This window comes from Typopeltis vanoorti, chromosome 11 (assembly GCF_054136105.1).
Source record: "Typopeltis vanoorti isolate ZY-2024b chromosome 11, IOZ_Tvanoo_1.0, whole genome shotgun sequence".
Taxonomy (NCBI): domain Eukaryota; kingdom Metazoa; phylum Arthropoda; class Arachnida; order Uropygi; family Thelyphonidae; genus Typopeltis; species Typopeltis vanoorti.
Window position 1 is genome coordinate 57596861 of NC_143559.1, and position 17635 is coordinate 57614495.

The window sequence follows — 17635 nt, forward strand, 5'->3', positions numbered from 1 at the left end:
ATACAAAAATGCATAGAAAAACAGAAATCTGTCTTTATGTGTTTCATAGATTTTGAAAAAGCATTCGACAAAGTCAGACACACTAACTTAATAGAAGTCCTTCAACAAATAAGGCTAGACGAATAAGACATAAGACTAATAACAAATCTGTATTGGAATCAGTCAGCTACCGTTCAATTAGACAACATTAACACCAGTGATATTAACATCAAAAGAGGAGTGAGACAAGGATGTGTGCTCTCACCACTCCTGTTCAACATATATGCAGAGGTAATCTTTAAAAAAGCATTGGAAGAATGTTCAGAGGGAATCACAATAAATGGAAAGATTGTTAACAACCTTCGATATGCAGATGACACCGTGCTAATTGCAGATAATATTATGGATCTCCAAAAACTCATTGACAGAGTATACATAGAAAGCCAAAGAATGGGATTAAATATAAACATCAACAAGACAAAATACATGATCATCAGCAAACATCCAGCCTCATCAATGAAACTGACACTCAATGGGAAAAATATTGATCAAGTGTCAAGATATAAATATCTTGGTTGCTGGCTTAATGAACGGTGGGATCCAGAAATAGATATAAAGACAAGGATTGAAGTTGCACGGCAGTCCTTCATGAAAATGAGAACACTATTCTGCAATAAAGACCTAAACATGGAAGTCAGATGCCGAATGCTGAAATGCTACGTGTGGTCTATTCTGCTCTATGGAGTTGAAACATGGACATTGAAGGCGACAACCATCAAGAAAATCAAAGCCTTTGAGATGTGGCTATACAGAAGAATGCTAAAGATATCATGGACAGAAAAAATTACCAATGAAGATGTCTTAAAATCCATTGGCAAAGCTAAACATCTTGTACAAATAATCAAGAAACGAAAAACATCATATCTTGGCCACATCATGAGAAACAGCAAATACCAACTTCTACAAACTATTTTGATAGGAAGAATTGGTGGCAAAGGAACTAGAGGAAGATAAAGAATATCATGGTTTGACAACATCAAGACGTGGACAGGAAAGAGCAGTGCACAACTGCTCAGATTAGCACAAGAGCACAGTTTGTTCACCAAGATGGTCGCTGACCTTCGATAGAAGATAGCACAATAAGAAGAAGTCCAAGTGTGGTCTTATACAGTGGCACAACCACTTCCTTATCCCTATATGTTAGAGTACTTCTTATCATAGCAACACTACAATGTGCAGCTTTTGCAACACTAGCGATATGCCCTCTAAACTTCAGTCTACTGTAAACCATCATTCCCATATTTTGAATCTCATCCATTTCCTGCAGTACAGCACCATCATTATAGTACAGAGCTTTATACTTCTGCACTCCAAAATACAACACCTTGCACTTATTAATATTAAAACTAGAACCCCACTCCTTTGTCCAACTGAAAAGTATATTCAAATCTTCCTGAAGCAAATTAACATCAGCAATGCAACTTATAATTCTCCCTAACTTTGCATCATCAGCAAACAACTGAAGAACCCCTGGATTCTTCATTTGTTTGCTGAACTCTGTCCAGATCTATCATTTATGAAAAGTTAAATGGTGGGGATCCCAGAACAGAACTTTTGGGGGCACACCACTGGTTATCCCCCCCTTTTTTTTTTGAGAGCCAATCTCTTATAATTCAGCATTTTCCAAATGGTGGGTCATGAAAGCTAAATGCCGGGTCACCTAAAAAAAAAACTCTTGAAAACCTAGGTGTTTAGTTTAGTTTTTGGGTTTTCTTTTTTTCACAAAACTCTAAAATACAAGTAAATAGCGTTTAATCGTTACTAATGAATAAATAATTTAATTTATAGAAGACAAAAAACATGCTCCTTTCGAGTCACCATTGCACAGTCTCTTTGTTCGTGGTAAAGTAGCTCAACTAATGGCAAGGCTGTGCAGTGGCAACCACGCCACCAGCCGAATTGTTTGGCAGTCTGACGTTTGTTTTACTTGCCTGTCATGTACTCACTCTGCTTGTTCAGTTTGAGTTAAGCATCGAGAGAGAGTGTATTTTTTTGTATTATTTTTAAATCTGTTTTATTTTACCTGTTGGCCAAAAAAATTTTAGTGGGTCACAAAAATGAAGTATTAAAATAACCGGGCCACAGGAAAAAAAAGTTTGGGAAACCTTAATTTAACCAATATACTATCTACCCCATCCTCTGCAGCTTGTATGTCAACTTATCATGTGGTAATTATAGCAAATGCTTTTGCAAAGTTCATCTTTGCAAAAGCATTTGCAAAGATGAACTTTGCAAATATCACTGTATATGATTCTTATCACTGTATATGATTCTCCTTTATCTAACACACCTGTTATCCTATCATAAAATGCAAGGAAATTGCTAAAACAGGACCTACCCTTTACAAATCTATGCTGACCGTCATAAAGAATGCTGTATCCATCAACCAAATCCTGTATTGACTTGACCGGCTACACAGTTATACAGACTGGTCTATAATTGGAAACTTCTGTCCTAGAACTATGCTTGTGAAGTGGTACTGTTTAGTCTTCTTTCCATTCCTTAGGAACCCTACCCACCAACACTTTCATTAAATAACCAGGTCAAGGGCATAGACAACTGTGCACATAATAAGAATACGTAGTGATATGCCATCCCTTCCCACAGCCTTATTAATGTCTAACCCAACCAACTCCTGATACACCTCTGATTTTTTTTCACTTCTATTTCTCCTAATACTTGCATCCCTTCTATATATATTGCACCGCATCATTTATGCCAGTATGATATAAGCTGATAAAGTGCTTGTTCAATACTTCCACTATATCCTTTTAGTTATTCGCCATGACTCTCCACCAGTGTCAACCTGCCATAATTATTCTTTCTCTTGCTTACCATACAGCAGAAAAATTCCCTTGAGTTAGCCTTGTCCTGACCAGCCAATCTCCTCTCGTAATACACCTTTTCTTTCTTTACCATGCTCATCACCTTTCTAGCCTGCACTTTATACTTTTCATGGATCCGATCACTACTGTCTTGTACCTCCTGCATAGCCTTTTCTTTTCCAGTACAGCTTGCTTGATTTCACTGTTCATTTCACTCCTGCTCTATTTACTTGCTTAACCCTTGGTATGAAATTATTCATTGCTTTTGTCAGATACTGCCTTGTGAGTTTCCCTGCATTGTCAACATCTTTTTTGCTCAGCTCATCTGCTCAGTGTACTGATGCTAAATAACTACACAGCTTCCTATAATCACCCGCTTTATATTTCCACATATATCCATTTTTGGCAGTAACCTTTTCTTTTTTCATCACTTCCCAAACAAGGAACTCACGATCATTCCTTCTCACCAAATAGCAGTATTGTCAACACCTCATTAACAACTACACCTTGTGAAGTTATCAAATCCAAAACATTAAAGCCTCTAGTTGTTTCAGTCACATGCTGCTTAAGATATTTATCTCTCAGAAATTCAACGAACTCGCTCTCCTTGTTCTCATACACTATGTCCTTCCATTCTATATTCCTGTAATTAAAGTCTTCCATCAGGATCACCTTTTTTTTACATGCCCAACTAATTTGCTTAAATACCTCTGCATTCCCTGGCCATTCTACCAGCACCAACATTCTCTATTCTAGCTGCTATACCACACCTCTCTCTCTCCAGTCTGACCACTTCTGCTTTCCTGATCCTGACTCTGATTTCCATTCCTACCTGTCTCATCCTCACTTTTATGCATTCCATCACCTTGTGCTGCTGCTGCAACCACATCTTCAATCTCATGTCCATCTTCCTCCTATTGTACAATCCAATTTAGTTCTGCTATCATGTTTCACAAGTAGACTCTGATGATTTACTCCATTAACTTCTTGACTCTGTGCCTTCTCAGAAACAATAGCCTTTCTAAACACCTACAACTTTTCCAACAACACTGTTCTTATTTGTCTGATGCAACAGTTCCTCAAGTCTATCAACATTCTTTTTTCCCTCAACTAAGTTGTTTGTGCCCACAACTACCACTAATTTTGACACTTGATCTTTTCTTTTCTGCAACGCACCAGTTATTTGTCCATTTGTTCCAACAGTTAAAGCATGTTTTGTCCACTTTATTAATCATCATACCTCTAATGATTGAGTCCCCATATGATGATATGACTATCCTTTGACTCTTTCTTCATAATACTAACTTCCTCCTTCTCATTCTCATCAACCAATCCCTTGTTTAGATATTTAATATCCTCTTCTAAATGTTTCATTTGCTTTTCATTTTCATTAACTCTTGCCTAAGCTCTTCTACTACAGTCCCAACATTTGCTTCCAATTCCAATTGCTCTAATCTCTCAAGACACTTTTCAGATATGTTAATGTTTTCCTACTTCTCATTTACCCAAACAGTCCACAGATCTTTCAAGTTTTTCAGTGCATACATATAGCAATTTTCACAATGCATCCACTGTGAAAACTCTTATGGATACCATTTTCAGAAGAGGAAGTGGTATGAACAAACAAGCAGCAAATCACAATATTAACAATAAAAAATTCCAACAACAACAACACTACTGAAGGTCACTTGTATCCAAACTGAAAAAAATTCAGCACAATTTGCAATAAAAAGCTACACTATACACTAATTAAAAACACTCTTTTTAGCACAGCTCAAATATACTGCTACCTTCACTTGTGACACTAGCAACACCTCTACAGGTGTCACTAAATAGTGCAGCTAAATTAGGACTTGAATTTCCTATCTTTTGAATGTTTGAGAATCCTCATATCCTAATAGGGGTATCATCTGAAATTTTAATCTGTTTAAATGGGATCTAGTAGGATGCTACATATTATTTTTATAGGTTTTTCATTCTGCCAATCCATTCCACTCGTTCCATTCTCCATGTGAAAAATCTATTGCACACACTCTTACACATCTTCCAGGGATGATCCCTAGTTCTCTATTTGTCACATATTGATAAATTTCCTTTGCATGAATTTTATATAACCCCTGTAATATCGTATAAGTTTCTTTCATGCCCCTCTTTTCCGCTTATCAACTAAACTTTGTAACCCATTCACCTTGAACTAATCCTCATTTAGATCATTCCACACACCTGTCACTAACTTGGTCACTCATCTCTGAATACTCTCTACCATCTCAGATCTCCAAGAAACCCAGGACCGAATATATGCATAGTAACCAAGATGCAACCAAATCGTAGCCTTATAAAGAAGGATAGTAACTTACTTATCTTTACTTGTTAGTGTGATCCTTTCAGCTATTTTATAATCTCTCGCAAGAACGAACTCGCATTCCTTCCCCCTTTCCTTCAATAATAATGAGATATCCAAACACGATCAGATTTCTCTTCATGGACTGACCAATCTTTCCTTGCACAACCGCATTTCAACTATAAACTTCAGCAGCCACTAAAAAACTTGTACTTTTTTGCACAAGACACTACTTCACACCTTCACAGCTGCTAACTCCATACAAATCCCAAATCTACCCAACCATAGAATATTGCTCCCATATTTGGGGTGGTGCACCAAAATCCTCTCTAAGATTGTTCAATTCTATCCAGAAGAGGGGTCAATCCAGCTAATTAATGATCCCTCTCTTGCATGTCCATTTTCACTCCTCTCACAGACATTCAGTGTTTGGCTTGTGCTTCTTCTGCAGATACTTTCATGGACAGTGCTCTGCTTAATTGGCCACTATTATTCCTTTAGTCTCCTCCAAAATCATTAGAACAAGAGCCACTGCTAACCAACGCTCTTTTACAGTTCATATTGAAACTCACTGAACCAACTTCACTGCCTCCTCTTTCATTCCATCTACTTCTGTTTTTTGGAACAGTCTATCCCACTCTGCCTTCTCCAAAGATTACAACCTTCAGCTTTTCAAACAAAATGTGAACAGATTCCTCCTTTCTTTTATTCCTCTTGCCCACACACAGCACTAATATGCTATAGGTCTTGTGGCCTTTCGTGTGTGGATTGGATATTAAAAAAAAAACAAAAAAAAAATTTTGAATATGTCCTCTGGACATCAACTCTTTGTCCATCATTATCCCCAAGTCTCTAGCTTCATCAATTTCTTGCAATCCAGTACCATTATTGTGATGATGCACACTATGCAGTCTTACATTTTGCAACATTAAATTGATAATCACTATCCTTTGCCCATAATACTAATTTATTCAAATTGTCCTGCAGAATATCTGCATCACCTTTATCAACTATTGCCCTCCTCAGTTTTTATCATTAGCAAACAACTGAATATTATTTGTTATTTATTTATCCTTTTGTGTGTGTGATGTTGAGTCCATACATGAGAGGTTGGTTGATCAACCTATAGTACATTACTACTGTATATGGATAATGGGTTGGGAAAGGAGGAACTGTTTTGATTACATTTGATTTAAAAGACTGTATATTGTATTCCTTGGGAAACACATTAGGGGGAAGACTGTTCCACAATACAGCAGTAGCAAGGATGGAGGAAGAGGAAACTTGTTCTGTGGATTTCAAGGTGCACTATGAAAGGATGTTGAGCAGCAGCTGCACATGTCCCAATGGGCTTAATACTAAGTGGGAGAATTATTGTTGCTATTTCAGATGAACATTTGTCATGGAAATATTTATAGAATACACACATTGTAAAAACCAAATGTCTGTGTGAAAGTATGAGGAGTGAGTTGGTAAGAGATGGGTCATTAATAAGTCTAATTACTCTTCTCTATATTGAGTCAAGCATTCTGAGGGTGCTCTTAGGAGCCCACTGCAAATGTGAGAGCAGTATTCAAAAGCTGGGCAGATTTGTGATTTGTATAAGGTTAACAACTGTTCAGAGGTGAAGTAACATCTTGAGTGAAAGAGAAATCCTAGTTTTTTAGAAGTTGAGGATGCAATGGTTGTGATGTGTTTATGCCAGGAGAGGTTTGATGTCAATGTAATTCGAAGAAGAGAAATCTCATCTTGTCTGGAAATTTGGGTGTTTTCAAAAATAATGCTGGAAAAAAAAGGTTATTTTTTGTGAGAAATAAGACATAAATAGGTTTTACTGGTATTGAAATTGCCGAAGTTTTCTGAACCCCATTGGAGGTTGACTATTGAGGGCAGTGGTGGTTGATGTTCTGTAAGTTGGGGTGAGTTGTGTAGAGTAATGTTTATCAAATGAAAGGGAGGAGTACAATATACTGTCATCTGCAAAACTATGTATTGGATTGTAGGTCAACTGATATATAGTGATCGATATATAAAGGGAAGAGGGTTGCCGAAAGAACAGAACCTTGTGGAACCCTGACATTAGTTGAATGGTAAGAGGATAAGGAACCATCCACCATTACACATAGTGTGCATCCAGATAGAAAGCTGGAAATTTAACTACAGAAGTCCTGAGACAGGCCAAACGATGGAAGTTTGCTTAATAAGCCTTTTTGCCAGACCTAGTCAGAATCTTTGAAGATATCAAGTGCAACCACTTGAGATTTGTCCAGAGATGGGTTACATATGTGAGCAGATCTCTTGTTGATCAGCAGCGACAAAATTCATGCTGGTGAATGGATTCCGTCGTTGTTTATTAGATGGTTGCCTTCAAGGTAGTGTAGGAGTTGGGAATTGGTGATTTTCTCCATTACTTTAGATAGAACTGAGATGAGCGAGATAGGGTGGTAGTTAGATGGCAATGATTTGTGGCCCTTCTTGGGAATGGGTTGAATATAGGCCAAGAAATATCTACCCCTCTCCTTTATATCTTTCTCTATATATCATTGATATACAAATTAAAGAGTAGCAGCCCTGGTACAGGACCTTGAGGTACTTCACTGGTGATCCTCATTCTCCTATATTCTACTTCATCATTTACTACTCTCTGGTGTCTGTCTGTCAGCTATCTCCTATCCATTCCCATTTGCTCCAATTTTTGTAATAGTCTTCCATGTAGTATTCTGCAAAAGGCTTTTGTAAAAGTTCAGAAGTGTATCTATTTCTTTTATCTAATTCCATTGTCATATTTATTATAAAATGTGAAAAAATTACTAAGACAGGACCTACCATTTACGAGGCCATGCTGCCCACTATAGAGTATTGTATCATTATCTACCCATTGGATTTTACCTTTAATCAACTTATTCAATACTTTAACAACCACCCCTGATATATATTAATTGGTCTGTAGTTTGCTTCTTCTGTTTTGGAGGCAGATTTATTTAATAGAACTCTTACCCTCTTTCCATGCACTTTGAAGCTTGCCAGAGCTGAGACTTTGATTGAACAACTTCATAAGAGGCAATGCCAATTCTCTTGCACATTCACATAGTACACAGGCTGACATGCCATCTAGTCCCACATTGTATTCACATTGATATTTTTCAAAAATGCTGAACACCACCTGTTCATTACACATCAATTTTCACATGCATCTCTGTCTGTTGCATCAGCAATTGCAAAATCTCCATCCCAAATAGTAACAAGAACATTCTTTTCTTATATCGGAGGAACTCTTGATAATGGTTGCCTGTTCTTTGTCGGCCTTTGTTGTGATAATATATTCTTATTTGATGCTAATCACCAAATAGCTATTAATTTGTGTTTTGTGATGTTTATGGGACATAGTTGTAGCATTATAAAGAACTTGTTGATCTCAAACTTGATTTGCAATCAGTAAGTTTGTTGGCAATTTCTGATGAAACATGAATAGAGTAGGAGTGATCAGTCAGTAATGATATTATTATTATTATTATTATTCAGGCCTCCATGGAGTCAAAAGACTCATCGTGGGAGGTCATTCCTAAGAACATAAAGTCTGTCAAGATTCATCGACAGGAGGTCCCCCTTAAGAAACACAAAGTCTATCATACCACTCCTTAAACTCATTGACCGATGCATGAAGAATATAAAGGGCAGGCTAAAAAGGTGATGAGCATGGTAAAAAAAAAAGTTAAAAACATGAGAGATTTGCTGCTCAGGCCAAAGGTAACTTATGGAAATTGATTTACTATATTACAAGCAAGAGGAAGAATAATTATGAAGAGATATGGCAGTAGGGTGACCATGGCAATAGACCTAGTGCACTTATTTAATAGGCATTTTTTAAGTATATATTTCTTGTGTAAACGATGCTATGCAACAGGTAGAAAGGAATTTTTAATGGCACTTGTGACCAAGTAAAAGATTAATAGAAACACATAGGCACAAGATCATTGCAAGAGAATAACAATCCATTGTTGTTGCTTCACCTTTTGAATTGCTTGTGCACTGATAATCTACTAGATCCGGATTGAAATAGGTGCATTATTAAATTATTATTATAAATTCTTGTGTTTATGTGTTTCTATTAATCAGTTAAAAAGAAGCCACATAGAGGAATTAGACGATAAAGAATCAGAGGTGTAGGCATATCAGGTGTTGATTAAGTTAGAAGGGCTGTGGGAATGGATGATATATTGTCACATATTTTTTAAGTTGCTATGTCCTTAACCTGGTTATTTAATGAAAGCCTTTCAGATGAAACGGTTCCTAAGGAGTAAAAAGAAGGCTACAGTTATAGACTAGTGTAGTCAAGAAATACTGGATAGAGTTGATGGATAGGATTCTTTATAATGGTCAGCATGGGTTTGTAAAGTGTTAATAAAGCTGTGGGAAGGGATAACTTATCACAACAAATTTTTAAGTTAGCTATGTGCTTAACTTGGTCCTTTTTTAATAATCTACTTGCATTCTATGATAAGGTGCCTGATGTAGTGGATAAGGGAGATTCATGTATAGTGATATTGGATTTTGCATAGGCATTTGATAGATTACTTATTACAGGTTAGTGTACAAGCTGCAGAGGATGGGAATGGATAATAAATTGATTAGGTGGATTGTTGATTAGCTTTCAGAATGATACTAGCAACTTATGTATTATGGCTTGGTGTCTCACAAAAGGTTAACCAATAGTGTGCCCCAGGGAGCTGTCCTTGGACTCTGCTATTTAACTTATTTGTTAATCATATTTCATGTGGATTTTCTGTGGCTCTTCTGTTGTTTTCTGATGTTAATTCCCTTCAGGAAAATTTGAATAGACTTTTAGCTTGGACAAATGAGTGGGGTTGTATTTTTAATATTAATAAGTGCAAGCTGTTGCATTTTGAGATGCAGAGATATAAGGCTGTGTACTGTATTTGTGGAACTGCACTGCAGAAAATAATGAGATTTAAGATCTCGGTATGATCTCGATTCTTAACTGGGCAGTTTTTTATCTGACTCTTTTCCCACAAAAGATTTTAAACTGTATGTTGGAAGTTTTCTCACTTGGTTATGCTATAAATTAAAGATGCCAAGAAATGATATTCTTGGTTTAATCCTTTATCCAAGTGTAAGCAAACTTTGCACCTGAATTCAGGCCAACCAGGCTAGCTCATATGCTGTATACATTCCATTAAAATCTTATAATGTGTGAAAATCTCTATTTAGCCTAAAGTCAGCATGTTCTTCTGCAGTTTTTCTTTAGCCTCTTTTAAAGCATGTGTCTATAAATCTTACCCAGAACACTCACCATAGAGAATTACAGAAATTCTCTATAATGCTCACAATCAGTTTTATTTATCTTTTTATGGATAGGTACTATGAGAGCTGCTCCAGTCATCCAGAATTCAACTTTCTGAATTATGCGGAACATCCTCTGCAAAACTTTTAAACCTCCATAGTTGAACTTTTCCGATTGAATATCATCTATTCCAGCTTTTTCTACCTCAAGTATCAATATGTATTCAGTATGATTGTATTCCTCTTGAATATTTCAGTCACCATTCTGTCTCTTCTTGTTTCATTAGTAATCCCAAATCTGCCCACCCTTGGAAGACTGTTTTCATATCTGAGGTATTGCAGCATTGCCATTCTCTTATTTTACTCCCTCAAATCGCTGTCCTATAGACATTCTTTTTATGTTGTATTATGTCTTTTCTGTAGGCCATGGATGCTGCTCCACTGGCTTCTGTTATTCCTCGATTTCCATATGAACATGTATGAACATGTCAACTGCTAGTTCAGAGTCAGACTCATTGAGCCAACTTCTTATCCTCTTTCTTCATTCCACAAATCTCTCTCCTTTGGAAGAATTTTTCCTGAACACTTCCCACCTTCAACTCTTCAAGAAACACATTCTCTCTAATCACTTACAGAACTTTTATATTCTAGGTCTTGAGACTTCTCATGTGTAAGATTGGTATTAAAAAAAATTGCATACATAGCTTGACTGAAAAAGATAAAGGGATTTAGTGATTGGAAGTAAAATGGATGACTAGGGAAATCAAACAGGAGTTGCAGATATGAAAAACAGGCTATGGAAAACATAAAGAGAGAGAGGTGTGTGTGTGGGGGGGGGGGAGTTGAACACTTGTGTGAGGAATATGAGGTCAGCTACGACATGACTAGAGTGTAGTAAGTGGAGAAAAATTAGAATACAAAAAAAGATTAGTATTGTAATTCAAGAAAAAAAACCAAGGAGTTTTTTTTTGTTTTGTGGCCAGCAGGAGGAGAAATAATTATGGATCAGTAGATGAGGATGGTAATCGGGTATCAGTGCATATGCTGTTATAAAGCTATTTAATGATCACTTTATTAGGATGTTTCATCCTTGGAAAGCTAGTTTTATTCCTACAAGGTTTGGAAGATTATAAGTGAATAAAAAAGGTGTATTTTGAATACTGAGCACTAGATGATGTCAGTAAGGCAGTAGGACTAGATTGGATTATATCATAAAGGAACATGCTATGGAATTGACAAAATCCAGTCTAGTCCTACTGCATTACTGGAATTCTGTGTTTTTCATATTGAAAGTTTTTCATGTCCTGGGAGTGGCACAAGCTCTATAGAACCCAGTTAATTGCAACAAAATAGGTGGCATAATTTTAAACAGATTTTGACACAATGTCCTATATACATCCACGTTGAAAACAGGAATTACCATGGAGTGCACCACTATCGCCCTTCATGCATGTCACTCGCCTTGTTATCAAAGTAATTTTAGTTTCTGTCTTCACTGAGTTGTATAGTGTTAAATTGCCTTTGATAATGTTAGCTTAAGCCAGCAAAACATCAGCTGTAAATAATTAGTAAATTATTTATTTACATCCCATTATCCATATAGTTTTTTATTCCAGAAATTTTAACACAAACAACTGAATTTAGAAATTTCCTAAACTGCTAGATCTGTGGCAGAGTGAGAGAATGAACAAGAGGCCATTTCTCAAAGTGTGCAAACACATGGCAAATAACAGGGTAAGAAGTGAGGGTTTTTTTTTGCTTGGAGAGTGCTAGGACCATGGAATGCATTGCTTGAGAGAGATAGGTCAAAGTGCAGAGTGAACAACTTTAAAATTATTATTATCATCATCATCATCATTCAGGACCTCCATGGAGTCACAAGACTCATTGTGGAAAGCAAATCCTCGAAACACAAAGTGTATCATACCATTCCTTGAAGTCACTTACTGTTCATGCCCCACCACCCTATCAGGCAATGCATTCCATGGTTCAACCACCTTCCATGCAAAGAAACCACTCCTCTCCCTCCTGCTTACGGCTTCTTTTCACAACTTCCAGGGATGGCCCTTGTCCTTGCTGATATGCTCCAAAACCATAATAAATTTAGTTTAATCCTTTATCCAAGTGTGAGCAAACAAAGTTTGCACCTGAAAGTATCTTCAGGACTGAGGTAAGGTGGTACAACACCGGGAAACTCGTTGCAAAGGTGGAGCAAAGCTAACTGTTAGCTTTGCTCCACCTTTGCAACGAGTTTCCCGGTGTTGTACCACCTTACCTCAGTCCTGAAGATACTTTCAGGTGCAAACTTTGTTTGCTCACACTTGGATAAAGGATTAAACTAAATTTATTATAGTCTAACCAAGTGAAAAATAAAATTTCATCATGCTCCAAAACCATTTAGTGCTTTTGTCCTTCTGAGAGGACACAACTCATTGCTTATCATAAGCAATACTCCACCACTTCATTTGCCCTTCCTATCCTGTTGAAAAATGCTACTTCTATTCCTGTTAGTATATCATCTTCTGTCAATCAGGTCTCACTGATCCCAGTAATCTTTGGACAGGCTGAGGCTATCAGCACAACCAATTCTTCTCTTTTATACTGGGTACTCCTGGCATTAGTATAAAGAATCATCATTGCACTGTGTCAGTGTTTCTACACCTATGATTATTCCCTCCAGATTCCACTGGATTCTGCATTACACTATGTGTTCCCCTTCTTCTAAGTGACTATTTCCACAAGGGTTACCCCTGATACCATCCACTCTGATAATTCTAGTTTCTCTACAACATTCTCTCCAGATGCCTACGTCCCTCCTTAGTCAAATGCAAGCCATCTCTCATGGGCAGTTCCTTTCAGTCCTCAGATGCACTCCAAGCATACGAACCATAAAGAGTAGTGAAGATGTTGTGGCCTTGCAAGAAGACTTGAATAAATTGAGTGATTGGGCACGGAAATGGGGATGTGAGTTCAATGTTGCAAAATGTAAGGTTTAAAATTTGGAAAACAAAGATGGGATGCAGAATTTATGCTTGGTGAGAATATATTGTTGGAAGTAGAGGAAATAAGAGATCTGGGAGTGATAGTGGATAAGGATCTAAAATTTAGGGGACACATCGCCAAAATTGTGAAGACAACACAAAGGCTTCTGGGAATGATACAGAGGACACTGACGTGTAGAAATAGGGAGATTCTTGTTCCGTTGTATAAGGCTTTGATTAGGCCACACATGGACTATTGTGCCTAGATTTGGTCCCCTGATTTTCAGAAGGATGAAGAGATATTGGAAAGGGTCCAAAGGCGACTGACTAAGGTAATTTCTGACCTCTGGAATGTCGAGTATGAGGAAAGATTGAGAAGATGTAATTTGCAGAGTCTGGTGGACAGGAGGAAGAGGGGAGATATGATAGAGACCTACAAGCTGGTAAGGGGTTGTTATAGGATCAATGCTGGAGAAGTTCTACAGAAAATAGTGGGAGATCGGGGAAGAACCAGAGGTCATCCCTGGAAACTGTATAAAGAGGGTGTGAGTAGGGGAGTGAGAGGCAGGTTTTTTTTGTGCAGAGTTGTGAATGATTGGAATGCCTTGCCTGAGAGTGTGGTGTCTGCAAGGAGTTTGAATGTGTTTAAGACCCGGTATGATGAGATGTGTGTGAGATAAAAGGACCTCCTAGATGAGTCTTTGACTCCATGAGGTCTTGTTTAGTAATAATCCAACCTCTCGTTTGACACATTCTGGCTGTCATACTATTCATTATTAATGCTCCTCTCCTCAGCTCTGCATTATTATACCAGGGTGACATACTCCCTATCTTCCCTCTCTGTCTTCTGCTGTCTAATCTCAAGCATGAACCTCAGTTCTCCTGCCACCCAATTCACACTGCCTTTCAAGGCATTCTTGCACTTTACTTAATTCCCATGGTCACACTGAATGTCATTCCTCCAGGCAAACACTCCTCTGTCATTCTATCTTGTACTCCACACATCATCAAGCCATCTCCAACTTATCCAAGTGTGAGCAAACAAATCACTCTGTTCCTTCCTTGCTCATCTGCATCCCTCCCTCCCTCCTTGAATCGGTAAGATAGAATGCATCATCAGTGAATGAGTTTAAAGAGAGGCAGGAAAGGCACTGTGTTGTGAATTGGTAGCGATCACTCATTAGTCCTAAGATTCCTTTGGGGTAGTATATAATAAATTTGTCATTTGAACTTTGTATTTGTATCAATGTCCAGAACTAATTAGAAACTAACAAATTTTAAAAATTCAGCATTCATAATTTATTTTAATGGCATTATAGCACCAAACAAACTAAATTATAAAAATATTTATTTACTGGCTTATATGTTACTGGATTTCGAACTATCTTCAGCACAAAATAACATGCTACACTTTTCACGTGACAGTGAGTTGATGAAACAGTTCAAATTGTAATTGAACAGAAGATCTAAAGTCCCAATTTAGCCCTGTCTAATGTTGTTAAAAATAAATAAATAAATAAAAATAAGTGTTATGGTTGTGAAGTATTACAACAGAAGTATTGCAGTAGAAATTGATCTTAGGATAGCAGCCTCCAACTTTTTTGCAAATTAATGTAGTCATACTTGTTAAGGTTAGAAGAATACTTTGTAGCCATTACTGACTCTAAAAATAATCTCTGTCAGTCCACAAGTGTGGTAGCAAATCTATTTTTATTCCTTGGAGTTCTCCAAGTCAGACGTTAACAGATTTCCTGTCTGTCACAGGGAGATTCATGCATTCCAAGATATGCTACAAGATGGAGTTTGTCCTAGGAGTGTGGATCAAAGTTACTGATTTGATATATGATGTGAAGGTTATATTTTATTAGTACTTTGGCTGTCTTTTCAGATGTACCTTAGACAGATAGAATAGGAAGAGTGCTGTTTTTTACTTGTGTGTTTCAGGAGGGAAAGTAGGAAGGTCATGTAGTATTTTATCTATTTTGTAGGAGCTGGAGCTGTTGGCTCAGGAAATTATGGCAAAGATAATTCTGTGGTGAGAGTGGCATAATTAGAACAAATAGCTCTAGGTCTCTGTGTAAGTGTTTTTAGAATACCATACTGATGGCCTGGATGATGTTGTGATTGTTTATGTAAGTATCATCCTGTGTATGTTGGCTTTCCATAAATAGAAAAAGATAGTGAACCATCTGAAAGGCAAGTGACTAATGTCTCGATAAAAGGCAAACAGTTATTAGATTATTTTTCCACTGCAAAGTGAATTTTGAGGTGTTAGCTGTTTAGGTAAATTGCAAAAAAATCCAAAGTGCTGTGCCCATGCGGCCAAATGGCAAACACATCATCAACAAAGCATAACCACACTGAGAGTTTGTATGTAGCTATGGTAAGTAATTTCTTCTTGATGTTTTCCATGTAGAAGTTAGCTAGAGAGAAGGTTGGAACCCATTGCAGTACCATTAGTCTGTTTTGTAAATTTTTCCTTGCCAAGTGTAACTTTATGTAACTTTATTATTTATGTAATTTTACTATGTAACTTTCTTACATAGTAAATTCAGCATAAATATTAAAAAATACATAAAAATTTAACATTCCTTTTTTTTTTTTTTAATGCATGCTAACACAGCATCATGAGTTGTTGGAAGACTAGAGGATTCATTTAGTCCCATAGAATCCATCACCATTTCTTGGTAAATCCACTTGAGGACATTTAGAATGTACTATGGTCATTCCTCACAGTTAGTTTCATAATGATTTTTGGACTATAATATTTATGCAGCTCCCATATGTTGGTATCATGGATGGGCTAAGGATTGTTTTTTCTATTTTTATTGCTTTTATATATAAATATATATTTAATTTTATTTTAATTTTTGCAGTTTGGAAACCCTGCTCTAAAGACCAAACATAGAACTTTTTCATGCCACTTCAGGTCTCCAATAATCAGGGTGGTGGTCTCACAGATGGTGATGAAATAGATGAATTTCATCACCTGGTGTGAGACCACCACCCTCATCTCCAACATTATAGATAATCACAAACATCCATGTCCATGGTAGAATTCAAACCCACAACCTGTTGCATGGAGAGCTAATACAGTAACCACTTGGCCAGCCTCGTTAGCTGAGTTCAAATACTTCTAAAGTTCAAAAAAAAACAGAAACCTTGAACTCCAAAGCAATCTGGATTTGGGACTTTGTACTTACTTATATTGACTTAAATCATTTTTAAAGGTAACTGTCTAATATTTACATTTTTATAAAATCAGAAATATCCATACCATTTACAATTGTTGCTGTTTTCACTATTATTATTAATTATAAGAAGGCTTTTATGATATAATTTGAGTATTCTGAACAAATTCTAATGATCAGGCAAAGAAATTACATATATGTTTTTATTTATTTAGAATGAAACGAGCCAGTTCAATGTCCATGCTGAATTCAGAAAAACAGGTATTAGCTAGTTTACATTTATAAAATACTGTTTCTTTTGATGATTTAGATATATGGCTTTTTAGATTTCACTGAAACTAGTTAGAATTTGTTTAAATTGGATGATTGATGGAACAATAGCATGATTGCTAGAATGCAAGAATTGAAGAATGAAATTATTAGGATGAGAAATGAGATGTAAACAAAATGAAATTAGACATTTGGTGGATATGAATGGAAGAGTGCAAAAGAATAAGAAAGATATTGGAGAAAAAGAAATAGCAAATGACTTGAGTAGCACTATATGGAGATTCTATTATAAAAGTGTGGTAGATGAGAGGAGATGTGCAAAGAGTGCTTTCTAGAAGGGAGGATGAACAGGTTGATTGAGGTGCTGGATATGAGAAGTGAACATGAAAGAGAGTTAGTGGTTGGGATTGGAATGAATGATTTTGTTGGACATAGAAAGAATGGGAGGGTGAATATCAGGAGATAATTGAGAAGAGTGAAAGACAGCAGTGTGTTAGGAAGAGTAAATTTTGTGTTGCCCAGATATGACAATGATGAGCTCTGGTGGAGAGCAAAGATCTTGAATGGAATGTTAGCAGAAATGTGTGAAGAGAAAGGAGTGTAGTTTGTGAATTTGTGAGTTGTGTGATCATTATGGACAATTTCAATTACAACAGGAATAAGAAGAATGAATTTCTTCAGTTCCTA

General features: G+C 36.7%; 1 protein-coding gene across 4 annotated transcripts in view; it reads left to right on the forward strand.

Annotated features, from left to right (window-relative positions):
- Nucleotides 1-17635, forward strand: part of LOC150101606 (kinesin light chain-like) — a 465700-nt gene that overhangs the window by 420939 nt on the left and 27126 nt on the right. For all 4 annotated transcript variants that reach the window (XM_090400088.1, XM_090400087.1, XM_090400086.1 and 1 more), the window contains one exon: nucleotides 16894-16939. In XM_090400088.1, coding sequence (XP_090256214.1) covers nucleotides 16894-16939 — 46 coding nt within the window. The remainder of the gene's footprint in view (nucleotides 1-16893; nucleotides 16940-17635) is intronic.